Below are 16,065 nucleotides of genomic sequence, written 5' to 3'. Positions count from 1 at the left end.
CCTGGGCTTGCACATGTGTGTTCAGAAACGATAAGCACTGGGCAGAGAGTTCGAGCAACATCACCTTGGTTTACAGAGGTAAAAACTAGACCACCTTAATGCTCTAATTTTTATGGTAGCTTGGTCGGGCAGTTAGGCCAGTCTTGGATAAGTCCTAAGCATTTTTTGTACCCACATTATCAATTAATGTGGACATACACTCAAACGAATAATTCAAGACCAATTTACAACAATACTTCAGATTTTTATAAGATGTTTAAGACCTAGATCATCAAAATCGGGTAAGTACTTTTTAGGTTATGATTTTTCAAAGTTTTCCAAAAATTTTATTTTTGTGCATAATTATGCACCGTAGGAATCAATGGGAGAAAACTTAAAAAATGCATTCAAATCATGCAGTGTGTTTACCAATGTCTTCTTCTGTTTTTAGGGTGAGGTAATTGTGGTGTCCTGTGGGCCAGCCGGAAAAGTTCAGGTGGTTCCTGGTTCAAGCGGGAGCGGCTGCTGAACAGGCGAGGGGGACCACTTGGAAATGAACTGCCCAGGCAGACTTAAAGGTGAGTCCAGTAGGTCGGCTTGGAGTGTAGAGGTTGCAAGGGGTGTGGGACCTTTAGAGCACAGCTGGTTCTCCGATTCAGGGGCCAGGGAGGCTGGGTGCAGAACCGATAGGTCAGCCAAGAGCTGTGTGCCCTTGGGACCAGCAAGCAGGTCACTTGGAGGGTGGATTGCAGGTCAGCAGGGCCACACTGGTGGGGGGAAGGGTTCTTAGGTGGCCTGAAGTCCATTGGCTGGTGCTTGCTTCTGGAGTGGACTTTTGTTCTGGGTGTTCGACGTTGGTGGTCCAGTACCCCTGGCTATTGCACGGTTCCTCCACTGGAGGTCGCAGTGCCACCAAACCTGCCACACTTGCAGGGTTTGTCCTCAGGGTTCCTCTGATGAAATTTTGTCTGGCTGCTATGTCTGTTTCCTTGGTAAGCAGCTGGTAAGTGAACTGGACTTCACTGGTTTCTGCTTCTTGGTTCCAGGGAGCGATGCCTTCACTCTGAAGGGAGGTTCATGGCAATTTTCAGAAGGTTGGAGGTCCCCTGGGGTTTTGTAGAGTTCATCTGCGATCCAGTCAACTCTTTAGCAGCAATTGTCGAGTCTTAGGTGCAGCAGGCAGGGTTTGGCACCTTTTTCTTATTGCAGCAGAACTTCAATTCTTGAGCCTTGGTCTTCTTTGTTGCTGGCCTTCTGTCCGTTAAATCTGATCTGCAGGTCTAGGGATTCCCACTAAATATTGCATTTAGTGGGCGTTTAGAGGAGTACCTAGCAGTGGGCAATGGGGCATCTACCTTAGGGTGGCTGCACCCACTATGTGACCACTTCCTGTGGGGAGAGGTCACATCCCTAACCCTGATAGGCTATTTTCCTACCATGTAAGATGGAGGAAAATGAAATGGAGAGGTCACTTCACCTGCAACACCTTTGGGTGGTGCAGGTTGGTGGTGGCCACACCTCCTGGTCTGTGTGCATTTTCCTGCCGTTGCTTCTGCCAAACGTGTGACTTTGCAACTGGGGCAGCCATCTGCTGCGAGCAGCAGGGCTGAGGGTCGAGTTTTAAGGGCAACAAGCTGTCAAAGCTTGCAGGTAGGGCTATGTACATTTCTGGGGGAGGAGGTGTAACACCTCTGCCCAAGAAGGGCTTTGTTTTCTGGCCCCAGATAGCAAAGGCCCTCACCCCAGGGATCCAGAATCTGGTGTGGTGGTGGCAGGCTAGTTAGAACCGGCCAGCAACCATGCCAGGGTTAGTTGGCTTTTGCAGGGGCCACCTCTAAGGATACCAAACAACCCAGGGTTCAGAGTGGCCATCATGTAACTGTGAAACTTGTACTGACCAGTGTCCAGCACATGCATTTAAAATGTCTGCTCTGTACACTTACTATGCCCCAGGGTTGGCAAGGACACAGTAGTGGCATGTTGCTCATGCACCTATGCCCACACATGCAGTTTAGTGCATCCTGCCTTAGGGCTGGAAGGCATACCTGAGGTGTGACTTGCCTATATTGCATGCAGTGTGTAGTGGTCAGGTCACACAGGCTGTGTGCCATGTCATGTCTGCATTTTAGGTTTGAACCAGGACACTCAGTCTGCAATGGCTGAGCAGGGTGCACCTTGATGCATGGTCCCTGAGGGTGGCGTAGTCTGTTCTGCTTCCCTCAGGGGCCTACCTTTAGTACCCCATGCCCTGGGTACTTAAGCACCTTTTACTAGGGACTTATAGTGGCAGCTCAAGGTCTTGCGAATTGTGCCAATGCATCACAACAGTTTTGGGAAAGAAATCTGGCCCAGGGAACCTGGTAGGCAGGGGCCCTGGGCACCAACAACTTCGAAACCACATCGAATACCAGGCAAAAAGTCAGGGGCTAACTATGTCAAAAAATGCCCTTCCTCACATCGAACTGCACCTTGAGCCTATTGATATCATTTTGATGGCAATGTATCACTTCACAAGATCGTTCTACACCAGCTTCTGGGACACATTTGTGAACTGATGCAGCACCCAACTAACTGACTCTTTACAGGTAAAGTTGTCTGAAATTGTATTGTTGGTGCTGCTCCTAGCGCATCAAAGACATGGTTTGGGCCTGTTTAGGGCAAGGTATCTGCTCTTTTGGTTTTTTTGCGGTTGCAGTATCATCCTAAGTTATTTAAATCACCTGTTGTGATGGGATTTATGGAAAGCTTACATCATATTCCACCTAAACCCTTTATAATGCTGCAGTTGGACTTGAACTTAGTCCTCACTTTTTTATGTGCACTCCTTTTAAGCCACTGCACATTTGCCTCTTGAGACATATGACTTCTTTCTCATTAGCATATCGGCTAGACATTTGAGCGAACGTCAAGCTTTCTGTGTCAATCCACCTTACACCACCTTCTTTTCTGATAAAGACTCAAGCTTTATTTATACCTAAAGTAGTCGCTGCTTTTCATGTTGGTCAGGCTATCGCCCTTCCAACAAACTTTGCTCCACCTTTTTCACCTAAGGAGGAAGTGAGGCTCCATCATTTGGATCCTAAAAGAACACTTGTGTTTCTATATCGATCATACCAAGGAACATCAGGCGGATGATCAGTTCTTTGTAGGGTTTTGAAGAGCAAAGGTGGGCAAAGCAGTGCAGAAATGTACCATCTCCTGATGGATTGTTTTCTGCATAAAAAGCTGCTAGGCAGTTGTGAAAAAGCAGCCCCCAGAAGGCTTGTAGGGTCATTCTACCAGAGCCAAAGCTGCTAGCCTGCAGAGTACCCGTCCTGGACATCTGTCATGCAGTTACATGGGCTTCTCTATACATGTTCACAAAACACTATTGCCTCAATAGTCAAGTCCATTAAGATGGGAATTTTGCCTGCTCCATCCTGTAAGACTTTTTACTCTGAGCCAGTTCACAGACCCACCACCAGATGAGGTATTTGATATGGTATCTAGTCATACAATGAGGAATCTGCAGAGGTACCCATCAGAAGAACAAGTTATTTACCTTCAGTAACAATCTTTTTGGTGGTCTTGTAAGTGCAGATTCCTCACTGGCCTTCCCACCTCCCCTTTCTGTCAACAGGACACTTTTTTTTTTTAATAAAAAGGTCCCACTCCAGATCTACACACTGGTCATACTAATTTAACTGTTGGATATTCCCTGGCCTGCTGCCCTTTACAATAAGTATATCTTTTCAGGGATTTCAGTGGCACTGGTAAAAAAGCAACCCTTCCCCTGGGGAAAAAATAATATATATATAAAATCGTTGAGGCACTGCTTTTCATTCCTTAGTGCAACCTAGCAAGGCAGTAAGTAGTAGCTTGTCAGGCACTGCTTTTTATTCCTTAGTGCAACCTAGCTAGGCAGTAAGTAGTAGCTTGTCACCTGGCAGCACCAGTGAATGGCAGTAAGTGTTGCTCATCGGGTATCCCTAATGAGTACAAGAAGGGTGTTACAATTGAGCGCCATGTGTGGGCAGCTGAAGCAGCTAATGAATAGTCAAGTATAACTAGTTTTGAAAACTACTGTAGAAATGTTTCATCCGCCTTCCCTATCTTGCTCTTGCCGGCAGACAACTTTAGCCGTGTGTTTGGGACCTAATCTATTCATTACATACTTAGATTTGGCTTTGGGTGTGGTCCTTGTTTATGACTAGATGGTTTTGATTTCCCTTATCCTAATTGAATGTGTTTCTTCACCGCTCTTGTGTTGGTTCCGCCAAGGAGCATTTCAGTCCCACTGTGTTTTGCTTGCATGAGTTGAATCCTTCCCTGCGATGTGTGTGAGGGAGTATTTCCTTTCCTCTTGCCTTAGTCTCCCTGCTCCTATCTTTCCCAATCCCCACTCATTGTAGATAATAATAATAAAAAAAAACATGCTCTTTACCAGTCCCTGCTTGCAACCCCAGTGCTGAGTCCACTGCCAACTGCTAATACAGGGGCAGGTTGCCATCCTTAAATTGTTTCAAAGTGCACATGTGCACACATTAAGTGGCCCTGTTGGGATGCTTTGTCTTATCCTGATGAAAAAACATTCTAAGATGGCCACCTTAATGGCTTGTCTTGTACATAATGGCAAACCAAAAAAACAAGCAGTAGGTCTGTGCGCCCTCCTCAGTGTGAGAGGCAAGACAAACTGTCTTTGCCAATGCATGTTAAATAATATGTTGTGGAATGGTGGTTGTCTGGTGGAAAGGTCAATTTTTGCTTCTAGGGAGAAATTCTGGAATCATGTGTGTGTAACAGGATGTTTCTGCTACCAAGAAAGGGCATTTCAGTTGTAGAAAACCTAACCTGAACAATGTATCTTGTTGTAAAGGAATGTGCACTGTTTGACTTCAAAAATGTAAAGCCTTTGTGTATTCCTTTTTACCTAATAGGTAATGCAAAATAATGTGCATTGTTAAGGAAAAGGAGGGTGCATTATTGTAATTCCAGATGGAATCAATGCACACTGTTTCATTTAGCATTGGAAAGAAATGTGCACTATTTTAGCCCTATTAGAAATAAATGTGTTCTGAGTGAGGCAACTGCCTCTAGCATATTCCTTTCTTCCCAAATTTAGCAAGCATTGACAAAGCTAATTGGTTTGACACACTCAAGCACCTACAAAAGCAATAGAAAAAATACCTGATGTGTTACAAAAACTTTGAAAAATAGTAATCTTTGTGTGAGCAGTGCATGTATGGGGGTTCACCTGGAGATGGAAGGATGCATCCAAACATCCAATAAAAACAAGGTGAGACCAAAATACTTCTGAGGCTTGACATGATTTTCAGTGTCTCGACCTAGTGGCTGAAGGCTGCTGAGACAAAGAAGTGAATGGCTAAAGGAGGCTTAAACAGATCCCTCCCCTCCCCCAGAGCATTATAGGATGCAAAAAGGCCACTATTAGTGCATGGCATAGGCACCACTAGATGTCAGAACCAAAACAGACCACATTACTACAATCATTAAAATAAATCTGCAAATGGCATTTTTCTAAAGTTTGGCCTCTAAACAATTCTTTGATGATTGTTTGATATACGAACCCCCTTTAAAATTCCTGAGTTTAAGTTGATAATTAAATGAGGTACTGTGTATTCGGAATTAACTACGTAGTCAAAGAATGCTTTACATTAGCAGAGTAGCAGAATATGTCCCATGTGCAGCATTCACAAAACAACAGTAATCTAAACTGTGCATTAACTAAGAGTCTTGTGAGGATCTTTAAACGTGCAAGAATATAACTTACATGTCTATTTTTGTTAAGATTTAGCTAGTGAGGAAAAGAAAAGGCTAGAGGAAAAGCAAAGAGCAGCTCGCAAAAACCGCTCCAAAGCAGATGATGACTGGAAAACCAGGTCAGTGTATTGTGAAGCTGCTCATCCTTTTTATTCTCTGATTTTCATGAATGATTAGTTTGAGTCTCGTAAGATGTATAGTTATGTTACATATGGCATTTACTATTAATTGTGCAAATTTCTTCAGACTTTTAAAAAATAGTTTTCTGTTATATTGTATGTTTTTTATTTTATATTATTGACTTTGCAGTTTTAATTAATGCCTCACAAGTATCACTTAGCGAAAAGTGTGATTTCCACGTTGTTGGATAAGTTATTTTCGCTACTTGATAGGTTCTCAAACAATAAAGAAGGAGGGGAACTATTTTGGACAAATCATAATTCCATGTTGTGTTGCTGTGTTACATTAACAGTTACTTACTTTGCAGGAGCATTTTATAGGCCAGATCTTGGAAGTTTAATCTTCAGTACAAAACACAGAATGTTACATAAAGGTCTGCATAAAACTAGAGGTTTCAATAGTGTTCTGACGTCCTGTCTGTGCTGTAGACATGGGTCATGAATATAAGCATATGACTTTTTCTGTGATATTCCCATTTCCCCTGTATTTTTTTAAATCAAGTGGTACTGAATTGAAGTGATCTTGTCATTGCCGAGTACTTCAGAATCCCGATGGTAGTTAACTCAACCTCTGTCACCTCCAGAATGTATCATCATATTTGTTTGCCTTGGTGGTGACGCAAGGTGAGGTTTGTAGTCTAACCCAATTCCACAGTTGTCGTGTGTTAAGTTGTAGCAGTATGGTTAGCTTTCCAAATAGTTTTGGAGATACTCATGATATTATTTGCCAAGTGGGTTGATAGTACTTTATAAACATTTGTTTTTTCCAGTTCAGTTCAACTTCCAAAATGTCTGTGGCCTTCTTTGTGGGTTGTATTTGGGTTTTATGTTAGCATGGGTTCATTATTGAGTAGTTGCTTTGTGCAGTAACTCTTGCTGGAGAGCCAACTGTGAACATTACAAATTTGAAATCATGCATTCTAATGAATATGTCTAGCTGCAGATATCACACCTTCAGAATATCTACAGAAGCCAGACTGGATACAGAAGATTTTGTACCAGCGCTAGTAGGTGGCGGCATGTGGCTTAACGTGACTCTATACTGACATGAATGTGATGGAGAGGAGACGCCTACAAGGCCATCCAAACATGCTGATGTCAGTTCCTTTTTTTCTGTGCTTGAATGCAAGGATGCAGAGCTCCGCACTGAACTTGATTGGTCTCTCATCAATTTTCAAAATGCCTTCAAGACACTGCACTATGGAAGATGTCCCTATTATTCAAATATTTTAAAGACTGCAAAAAGCAGATGTCAGTCACCAACCTACACAACCTATGCTTGTGGTGCTTGTCTTCGAACTATGACTCGAAGTCATGTGACGGGTGTGCCCTTATGCACCCAAAGGCTATCCAAGAGAGGGAGGCAAAGCTCTACATTGCTGAACATAGGAAGATCTTGCAGTGGACGTACAGACCTTGCTTGAAGTAGTGACCATGGTCACAAGCTTGCTTCTATGAAAAGTCTCCTTCCCAGTGGAAGTCTTTCTGTAAGTGGAAGAGGCAAGAAGGCCAAGTGGGACTTCATCCCAGCCCATCACTGGAAGTCTAGCTAGAAACTGCGAGGGCATCTAGATAAAGATCACACTCCTCCGGTGACTGCCCAATCTGACCCAATTTCACAATTGCGCTTGGTATCCCCCGATTTCCCTAGAAAATAGCAGCCTTCAAAGAGGCGATGCTGATGATCTTTAGTGAGTTCCTTGCTTCCACCGGTGTTCCTTCGAGCAAGGCTGTCCACTGGGACTTCTCCTGGCAAGTAAACCCCCCTCATCCCCCCCAATGACATTTGCTCCCTCAGGACCTACTACTGGGACCACACTGACTCCAATCTGCACTTGTACAATGGCATCAAGATCCATTCTTGTTCGTTCTGTTCCAGCGCTGAAATAAATTCCTTGGGCACAAGCCCAAGGTATGTTCAGGACACAGATTTGTGAGCCTGAGCCGATGTCAGCCTGTGCCAGATCTATGTTGTGCTATGAAATTGCAAGGGAACAGCTGGTTGCTCTGCAGTCAGACCCTAATTTAAGACCTCTGCCGCAACACTAGTCCTATTAGATGCTTGAGGCTCTGTTTGGATCGGACTCTGATCCAGTGCAAGAGACACAGTGTGTCCCTCAGGAGACTGATGATGATGAAGAAGGGGACAAATTACTTCCCCCTCATTGTACTGATAATACATTGTATTTAGGTCTAAAAAATAACAGTGGGTTAGAAACATCTACTGAAACAGAGCTTGATTTGCTAACTGGGCCACCAATGGAATGAAATGCCTCTTTTGCAATGGTGTTCAAGAAAGCAGCTGCATCACTAAATTTGGATTTGCCCACTATTGAGACAAAGACAAACGTATTGAATGAGATTGTCCGGCAATTGCCAGCTTCATTAGAGCCAATATTACCATTTAAATAAGTTTTGACTCATGCCATTATTGGTACATTGTCTAAGCCATGCACATGCCCTCCAATTATTTGACCTGTAGTTATGCAACATAGACTGGCTCTGGGTGATCTGGGCTTTCAACCAAACATCCTACCATGGACAGCCTGATAGTTCAGAAGGGTCAATCTGAACTCCTTTCCAACCAGTTTTCCTGATAAAGAACCAAAAGTAATTGATGACTTTGGAAAGAGAATATTTTTGTCAGCTAGTTCAACTCTCAGGTCCATCAGTGCAGTTTTCCTCCAGGGAAGATATATCCATGCATCATGGGATATGTCAAGTGGGTTCTTGCCACCTGTCCCCAAGTACTTTAAGCCTCTTTAGCGCAGATGCTACATGATGGGCAGACATTTTTAAAAGTATATTCTTTGAGCTGGCAGAACACTACTGATTGCATAGGCAGAGTTATTGGGCTCAAGACATAATGTCTGGATGCTGTCAGCCAGGTTTTCAGGGAACTTACAGGGATTCATAGTGAACATATCTTTCAATGGCTTGTGGCTATTTGGAGAAAAGTCGGATTCTGTGCTGGAATAATTTAAAGACAGTCACTCCACAACTCAGACTTTGGGGTTACTATCACCAGCTAAGCAGTTTCAAGCAATACAGGAAGTAAGTTCAGAGCTTATTCCAGAGTGCTAGTGTAGGAAGTTGGCTCTGTATATACGATGTCAAAGTAAGCGATAGTGTGCACAGAGTCCAAGGGTTCCCCTTAGAGGTAAGATAGTAGCAAAATTCTGTGAGGGGTGTCACTATTGATTCATATCCCTTCACAAACCTCCTATAGTACCCAGTCAAGCCAAGGAATGCCCTGACTTGAGTCTGGGTTTTTGGAGCTACCCATTCCACAATAGTCTGAATCTTGGGTTGGAGTGGCTGAACTTGGCCTCCACCAACAAGGTGACCCAAGTAAACCACAGTACCCTGCCCTACCTGACATTTAGATGCCTTGATAGAGAGGCCTTCTGCTTGCTGCGCCTGCAACACCTTCTTCAGGTGGGCCAGATGATCCTGCCAGTTGGAGCTAAAGACAGCAATGTCAACAATATAAGCTGCACTAAATGATTCCCCAACCTTTGGAAGGTGGCAGGGGCATCCTTTAAGCCAAAGGGCATCACAATAAATTGGTAGTGCCCATCAGGTGTAGAGGATGCTGTTTTCACTTTTGCCCCAGGTGCCATTTTTATTTGCCATTACCCTGCTGTCATGTCAAAGGTACTTAAGTATTTGGCAGCAGCTAATTTGTCTATTAGCTCATCTGCTCTTGGGATGGGGTGATCATCTGTCTTGGTGACAGAGTTGAGCTCCCTGTAGTACACACAAAACCTCATCGCTCTCTTGCCATCTTTTGTGTGAGGTTTGGGGACCAAGACCACTGGGCTAGCCCAGGGACTTTCGGAATGCTCAGTCACTCCCAACTCCAGCATCTTATGGACTTCCACTTTGATGCTTTCTTTAACTTGGTCAGACTGTCTGAATATTTTACTCTTGACAGACATAATGTCTCCTGTGTCCACATAATGGGTACACAGGTGTGTCTGGCCAGGGGTTAACGAAAAGAGCTCAGCAAACTGCTGGAGGACTTGCCTGCAGTCAGCCTGCTGTTGGCGAGAGAGGGTGTCTGAATAGATCACTCCATCAACTGAGCCATCTTTAGGGTCAGTGGAGAGGAGATTAGGGAGAGGTTCACTCTTAGCTTCCTGGTACTCATCTGTAACCATTAGCATGATTACATCTGCCCTATCATGAAAGAGTTTGAGGCGGTTCACATGGATCACCCTTTTGGGGGGTCCTGCTAGTGCCTAGGTCTACCAGATAGGTGACCTGACTGTCTTTCTCCAGAACAGGGTAAGAGCCACTCCATCTGTCCTGAAGTGCCCTTGGAGCCACAGGTTCCAGAACCCAGACTTTCTGCCCTGGCTGAAACTCAACCATAGCAGGCTTTTGGTCATACCACATCTTCTGGAGTTGTTGGCTGGCCTCAAGGTTTTTGCTTGCCTTTTCCATGTACTCTGCCTAGTACATAGTCCACTACATCATGTTTAGGCTCATGGAGAGGTCTCTCCCAGACTTCTTTTATAAGTGTGGTCCCCTAACAGGATGGTCAAACAGAAGTTCAAAGGGGGAAAACCCTATTCCCTTCTGTGGCACCTCTCTGTAGGCGAAAAGCAGGCATGGCAAGAGGACATCTCATCTCCTTTTTAGTTTTTTTTCAGGGAGCCCCATGATCATGCCTTTCAATGTCTTGTTAAATCTTTCAACAAGACCATTGGTTTGTGGATGGTATGGTGTGGTGAATTTGTAAGTCACCCCACACTCATTCCACATATGTTTCAGGTATGCTGACATAAAGTTGGTACCTCTGTCAGACACCACCTCCTTAGGAAAACCCACTATGGTAAAAAAAAAACAATGAGTGCTTTGGCTACTGCAGGGGCAGTAGTCGACCTAAGGGGAATTGATTCAGGGTATCTAGTAGCATGATCCACTACTACTAGGATGTATTGGTTCCCTGAGGCTGTGGGAGGTTCAAGTGGACCCACTATGACCACACCCACTCTTTCAAAGGGGACTCCCACCACTGGAAGTGGAATGAGGGGGGCCTTTGGGTGTCCACCTGTCTTACCACTGGCTTGACAGGTGGCACAGGAGACACAAAACTCCTTGACCTTCTGGGACATGTTGGGCCAATAGAAGTGGTTGACTAGTCTCTCCCACGTCTTGGTCTGTCCCAAATGCCCAGCAAGAGGAATATCATGAGCTAAGGTCAGAAAGAACTCCCTAAACTCCTGAGGCACTACCACTCTCCTAGTGGCACCAGGTTTGGGATCTCTTGCCTCAGTGTAAAGGAGTCCATCTTCCCAATAGACTCTGTGTTCCTGTTATTTTTCCTTTGGACTCTTCAGCAGCTTTCTGCCTAAGGCCTTCAAGAGATGGACAGGTTTCGTGCTCCTTACACAACTGCTCCCTTGAGGGTCCCTCTGGGCCTAGGAGCTCAACCTGATAAGGTTCTAACTCCATGGGCTCAGTTCCCTCAGAGGGCAGAACTTCTTCCTGAGAAGAGAGGTTCTCTTTTTCTTGTTGTGTTGAAACTGGTTCCCCAGTTTTCTTTCCTTTTCTCTTGGAGGGTTGGGCCCTTTTTCCAGGCTCCAACACCACTTTTTCACCCTGAGCCTTGCATTGTACCCTTGTCTTGACACACACCAGTTTAGGGATACCCAGCATGGCTGCATGGGTTTTGAGTTCTACCTCAGCCCATACTGAGGACTCCAGGTCATTTCCAAGCAAACAGTCTACAGGGATATTTGAGGAGACCACCACCTGTTTCAGGCCATTGACCCCTCCCCACTCTAAAGTTACCATAGCCATGGGATGTACTTTAGTCTGATTGTCAGCGTTGGTGACTGGATAAGTTTGTCCAGCCAGGTATTGACCAGGGGAAACCAGTTTCTCTGTCACCATGGTGACACTGGCACCTGTATCCCTCAGGCCCTCTACACTTGTCACATTAATTAAGAGCTGCTGCCTGTATTTTTGCATATTAGGGGGCCAGGCAGCCAGTGTGGCTAAATCCACCCCACCCTCAGAGACTAATGTAGCTTCAGTGTGGACCCTGATTTGCTCTGGGCACACTGTTGATCCCACTTAGAGACTGGCCATTCCAGTGTTAGCTGGAGTAGAGTTAGAAGTGGAACCTTTCTTGGGACAGGCCTTGTCTCCAGTTTGGTGTCCTGGCTGATTACAGCTACGACACCAGGCCTTTTTGGGATCAAAGTTTTTACCCTTGTACCCTAAATTGGATTGTGAAGAGGCTCTGGGCCCTTCCTCCTGAGCAGGTTTTTAGGGCCCTGTAGAAGACTCTTTGCTATTTTTCCCTTTGGATGTCTCAACACTCTTCCCCTGGGGAGTCTTTGTGACCCTTTTCTTTTGGTCACCCCCTGTAGAAGTCTTGGTCACCCTAGTCTTGACCCAATGGTCCGCCTTCTTTCCCAATTCTTGGGGAGAAATTGGTCCTAGATCTACCAGATGCTGATGCAGTTTATCATTGAAACAATTACTTAACAGGTGTTCTTTCACAAATAAATTGTACAGCCCATCATAATTATTTACACCACTGCCTTGAATCCAACCATCCAGTGTTTTCACTGAGTAGTCCACAAAATCAACCCAGGTCTGGCTCGAGGATTTTTGAGCCCCCCTGAACCTAATTCTATACTCCTCAGTGGAGAATCCAAAGCCCTCAATCAGGGTAGCCTTCATGAGGTCATCGGATTCTGCATCTTTTCCAGAGAGTGTGAGGAGTCTATCCCTACACTTTCCTTTAAACATTTCCCAAAGGAGAGCACCCCAGTGAGATCTGTTTACTTTTCTGGTTGCACAAGCCCTCTCAAAAGCTGTGAACCATTTGGTGATGTCATCACCATCTTCATATTTAGTTACAATCCCTTTAGGGATTTTCAACATGTCAGGAGAATCTCTGACCCTATTTATGTTGCTGCCACCATTGATGGGACCTAAGCCCATCTCTTGTCTTTCCCTTTCTATGGCTAGGAGCTGTCTCTCTAAAGCCAATCTTTTGACCATCCTGGCCAACAGTAGGTCATCTTCACTGAGGCTATCCTCAGTGATTTCAGAGGTGCTGGACCCTCCTGTGAGAGAAGCAGCATCTCTGACTATCACATTTGGAGTCAGGGTTTGAGGAGCCCTGGCCTCCCTAACTAGGACTGGAGGTGGGACTTCCTCCCCATCACTAGCTTCCCCCTCTGTGAGGTCATCTTCAGAGGGGTTGTTCTTGGCAAACTCTTCCAAAAGCTCCTGGAGCTGTATTTTGGTAGGGTTTGAAACAGTTCTAATCTTTTTTGTTTTGCAGAGAGACCTTAAGATTCAGGTAAGGGGTGATGTCGAGTTCCATCACATTCTCTTCTGCATTAGACATTATGGGGGTCATTCTGACCCCCGCGGGAGGCGGGAGCCGCCATATGGCCGCTCCGCGGTCGAAAGACCTTGGAGGCCATTCTGGCTTTCCCGCTGGGCTGGCGGGCGACCGCCAGAAGGCCGCCCGCCAGCCCAGCGGGAAACCCCTCCCCACGAGGAAGCCGGCTCCGAATGGAGCCGGCGGAGTGGGTAGGTGCGACGGGTGCAGTGGCACCCGTCGCGTATTTCAGTGTCTGCAAAGCAGACACTGAAATACAAAGTGGGGCCCTCTTACGGGGGCCCCTGCAGTGCCCATGCCATTGGCATGGGCACTGCAGGGGCCCCCAGGGGCCCCACGACACCCCTCACCGCCATCCTGTTCCTGGCGGTCGGAGCCGGCAGGAACAGGATGGCGGTGAGGGGGTCGGAATCCCCCATGGCGGCGCAGCAAGCTGCGCCGCCATGGGGGATTCCCAGGGCAGCGGAAAACCTGCGGGAGACCGCCGGTTTTCCTGGTCTGACCGCGGCCAAACCGCCGCGGTCAGAATGCCCTGCGGGGCACCGCCAGCCTGTTGGCGGTGCTCCCGCATCCCTGGCCCCGGCGGTCCTTGACCGCCGGGGTCGGAATGACCCCCCATGTTTCTAAAAGTTGGAATACTTTTTAAGAATCTAAAACTATCTCTAGAACTTAATTCAAACTTTTACAAAACTTTTAAACTCTAAAAGAAATGCTAACCGGGACTAACACAAGGCCCTAGCAGGACTTTTAAAAATTTAGAAAAATAGCTCAAATTTCAAAAATCAGTTTCTAATGACAATTTTTTGAATTTAGTCATGTGATCAGGAATTGGCTGAGTAGTCCAGCAAATGCAAAGTCTTGTACCCCACCGCTGATCCACCAATGTAGGAAGTTGGCTCTGTATGTACTATTTCAAAGTAAGAAATAGCATGCACAGAGTCCAAGGGTTCCCCTTAGAAGTAAGATAGTGGCAAAAAGAGATAATTCTAATGCTCTATTTTGTGGTAGTGTGGTCGAGCAGTAGGCTTATCAGAGGGTAGTGTTAAGCATTTGTTGTACACACACAGGCAATAAATGAGGAACACACACTCAGAGACAATTCCAGGCCAATAGGTTTTTGTATAGAAAAATATCTTTTCTTAGTTTATTTTAAGAACCACAGGTTCAAGATTTACAAGTAATACTTTAAATGAAAGGTACTTCACTTAGGAACTTTAGGAACTTTGAATTAGCAAAATAGCATATACAGTTTTCACATAAATGACATATAGCTATTTTAAAACTAGACAGTGCAATTTTCAACAGTTCCTGGGGGAGGTAAGTGTTTGTTAGTTTTTGCAGATAAGTAAACCACCTACGGGGATCAAAATTGGGTCCAAGGTAGCCCACCGTTGAGGGTTCAGGGCAACCCCAAAGTTACCACACCAGCAGCTCAGAGCCGGTCAGGTGCAAAGGTCAAAGTGGTGCCCAAAACGCATAGGCTTCAATGGAGAAGGGGGTGCCCCGGTTCCAGTCTGCCAGCAGGTAAGTACGCGCGTCTTCGGAGGGCAGACCAGGGGGGTTTTGTAGGGCACCGGGGGGGATACAAGTCAGCACAAAAAGTACACCCTCAGCGGTACGGGGGCGGCCGGGTGCAGTGTGCAAACAAGCGTCGGGTTCGCAATAGGTTTCAATGGGAGACCAAGGGGTCTCTTCAGCCGATGCAGGCAAGAGGGGGGGGGGCTCCTCGGGGTAGCCACCACGTGGGCAAGGGAGAGGGCCTCTGGGGGTCACTCCTGCACTGGAGGTCGGATCCTTCAGGTCCTGGGGGCTGCGGATGCAGTGCCTTTACCAGGTGTCGGGTCTTTGAATAAGGCAGTCGTGGTCAGGGGGAGCCTCGGTATTCCCCCTGCAGGCGTCGCTGTGGGTGTTCAGGGGGGTCAACTCTGGCTACTCACGGTCTCGTAGTCGCCGGGGAGTCCTCCCTGTGGTGTTTGTTCTCCACAAGTCGAGCAGGGGGTGTCGGGTGCAGAGTGAAAAATCTCACGCTTCCGGCGGGAAACGTGTGTTGGTTCAAAGTTGCTTCTTTGTTGCAAAGTTGCAGTCTTTGTGGAACAGAGCTGCTGTCCTCAGGAGTTCTTGGTCCTTCTAGATGCAGGGCAGTCCACTGAGGCTTCAGAGGTCGCTGGTCCCTGTGGAACGCGTCGCTGGAGCAGTGTCTTTAGAAGTGGGGAGACAGGCCGGTAGAGCTGGGGCCAAAGCAGTTGGTGTCTCCGTCTTGTCTGCAGGGTTTTTCAGCTCAGCAGTCCTTCTTCGTCTTAGGTTGCAGGAATCTATCTTGCTGTGTTCTGGGAGCCCCTAAATACTGAATTTAGGGGTGTGTTTAGGTCTGGGGGGTTAGTAGCCAATGGCTACTAGCCCTGAGGGTGGCTACACCCTCTTTGTGCCACCTCCCTAAGGGGAGGGGGGCACATTCCTATCCCTATTGGGGGAATCCTCCATCTGCAAGATGGAGGAGTTCTAAAAGTCAGAGGGGGTCATTACAACCCTGGCAGACGGTGTTAAAGGTGCGGTAATACCGCAAACAGTCCGGCGGACAAAAAAAAGGGAATTATGACCCTGGCGGAACCGCCAAAAAAAGACAGCCACTTTAACACACCGCCCGCCACGGCGGTACAGACCAGCAGCGCGGCGGTCACCGCCAACAGACAGGCGGAACACAATGTACCGCCCATAGTAGTACAACCCGCCAATCCGCCACCTTTTCCGGGGCGGATTCACCGTGGATAAAAA

At 46.4% G+C, this 16,065-nt stretch overlaps 1 protein-coding gene across 3 annotated transcripts in view; it reads left to right on the top strand.

Moving 5' to 3' along the window:
- The window catches only part of OSBPL1A (oxysterol binding protein like 1A), a 1,294,449-nt gene that overhangs the window by 1,214,415 nt on the left and 63,969 nt on the right, over positions 1 to 16,065 (top strand). For all 3 annotated transcript variants that reach the window (XM_069220031.1, XM_069220033.1, XM_069220032.1), the window contains one exon: positions 5,768 to 5,858. In XM_069220031.1, the coding sequence (XP_069076132.1) occupies positions 5,768 to 5,858 (91 nt within the window). The remainder of the gene's footprint in view (positions 1 to 5,767; positions 5,859 to 16,065) is intronic.

This window comes from Pleurodeles waltl, chromosome 2_2 (genome assembly GCF_031143425.1).
Source record: "Pleurodeles waltl isolate 20211129_DDA chromosome 2_2, aPleWal1.hap1.20221129, whole genome shotgun sequence".
Taxonomy (NCBI): Eukaryota; Metazoa; Chordata; class Amphibia; order Caudata; family Salamandridae; genus Pleurodeles; species Pleurodeles waltl.
Note: the sequence above shows the minus strand (reverse complement) of the source record. Positions and strands in the feature narration are given on the sequence as shown.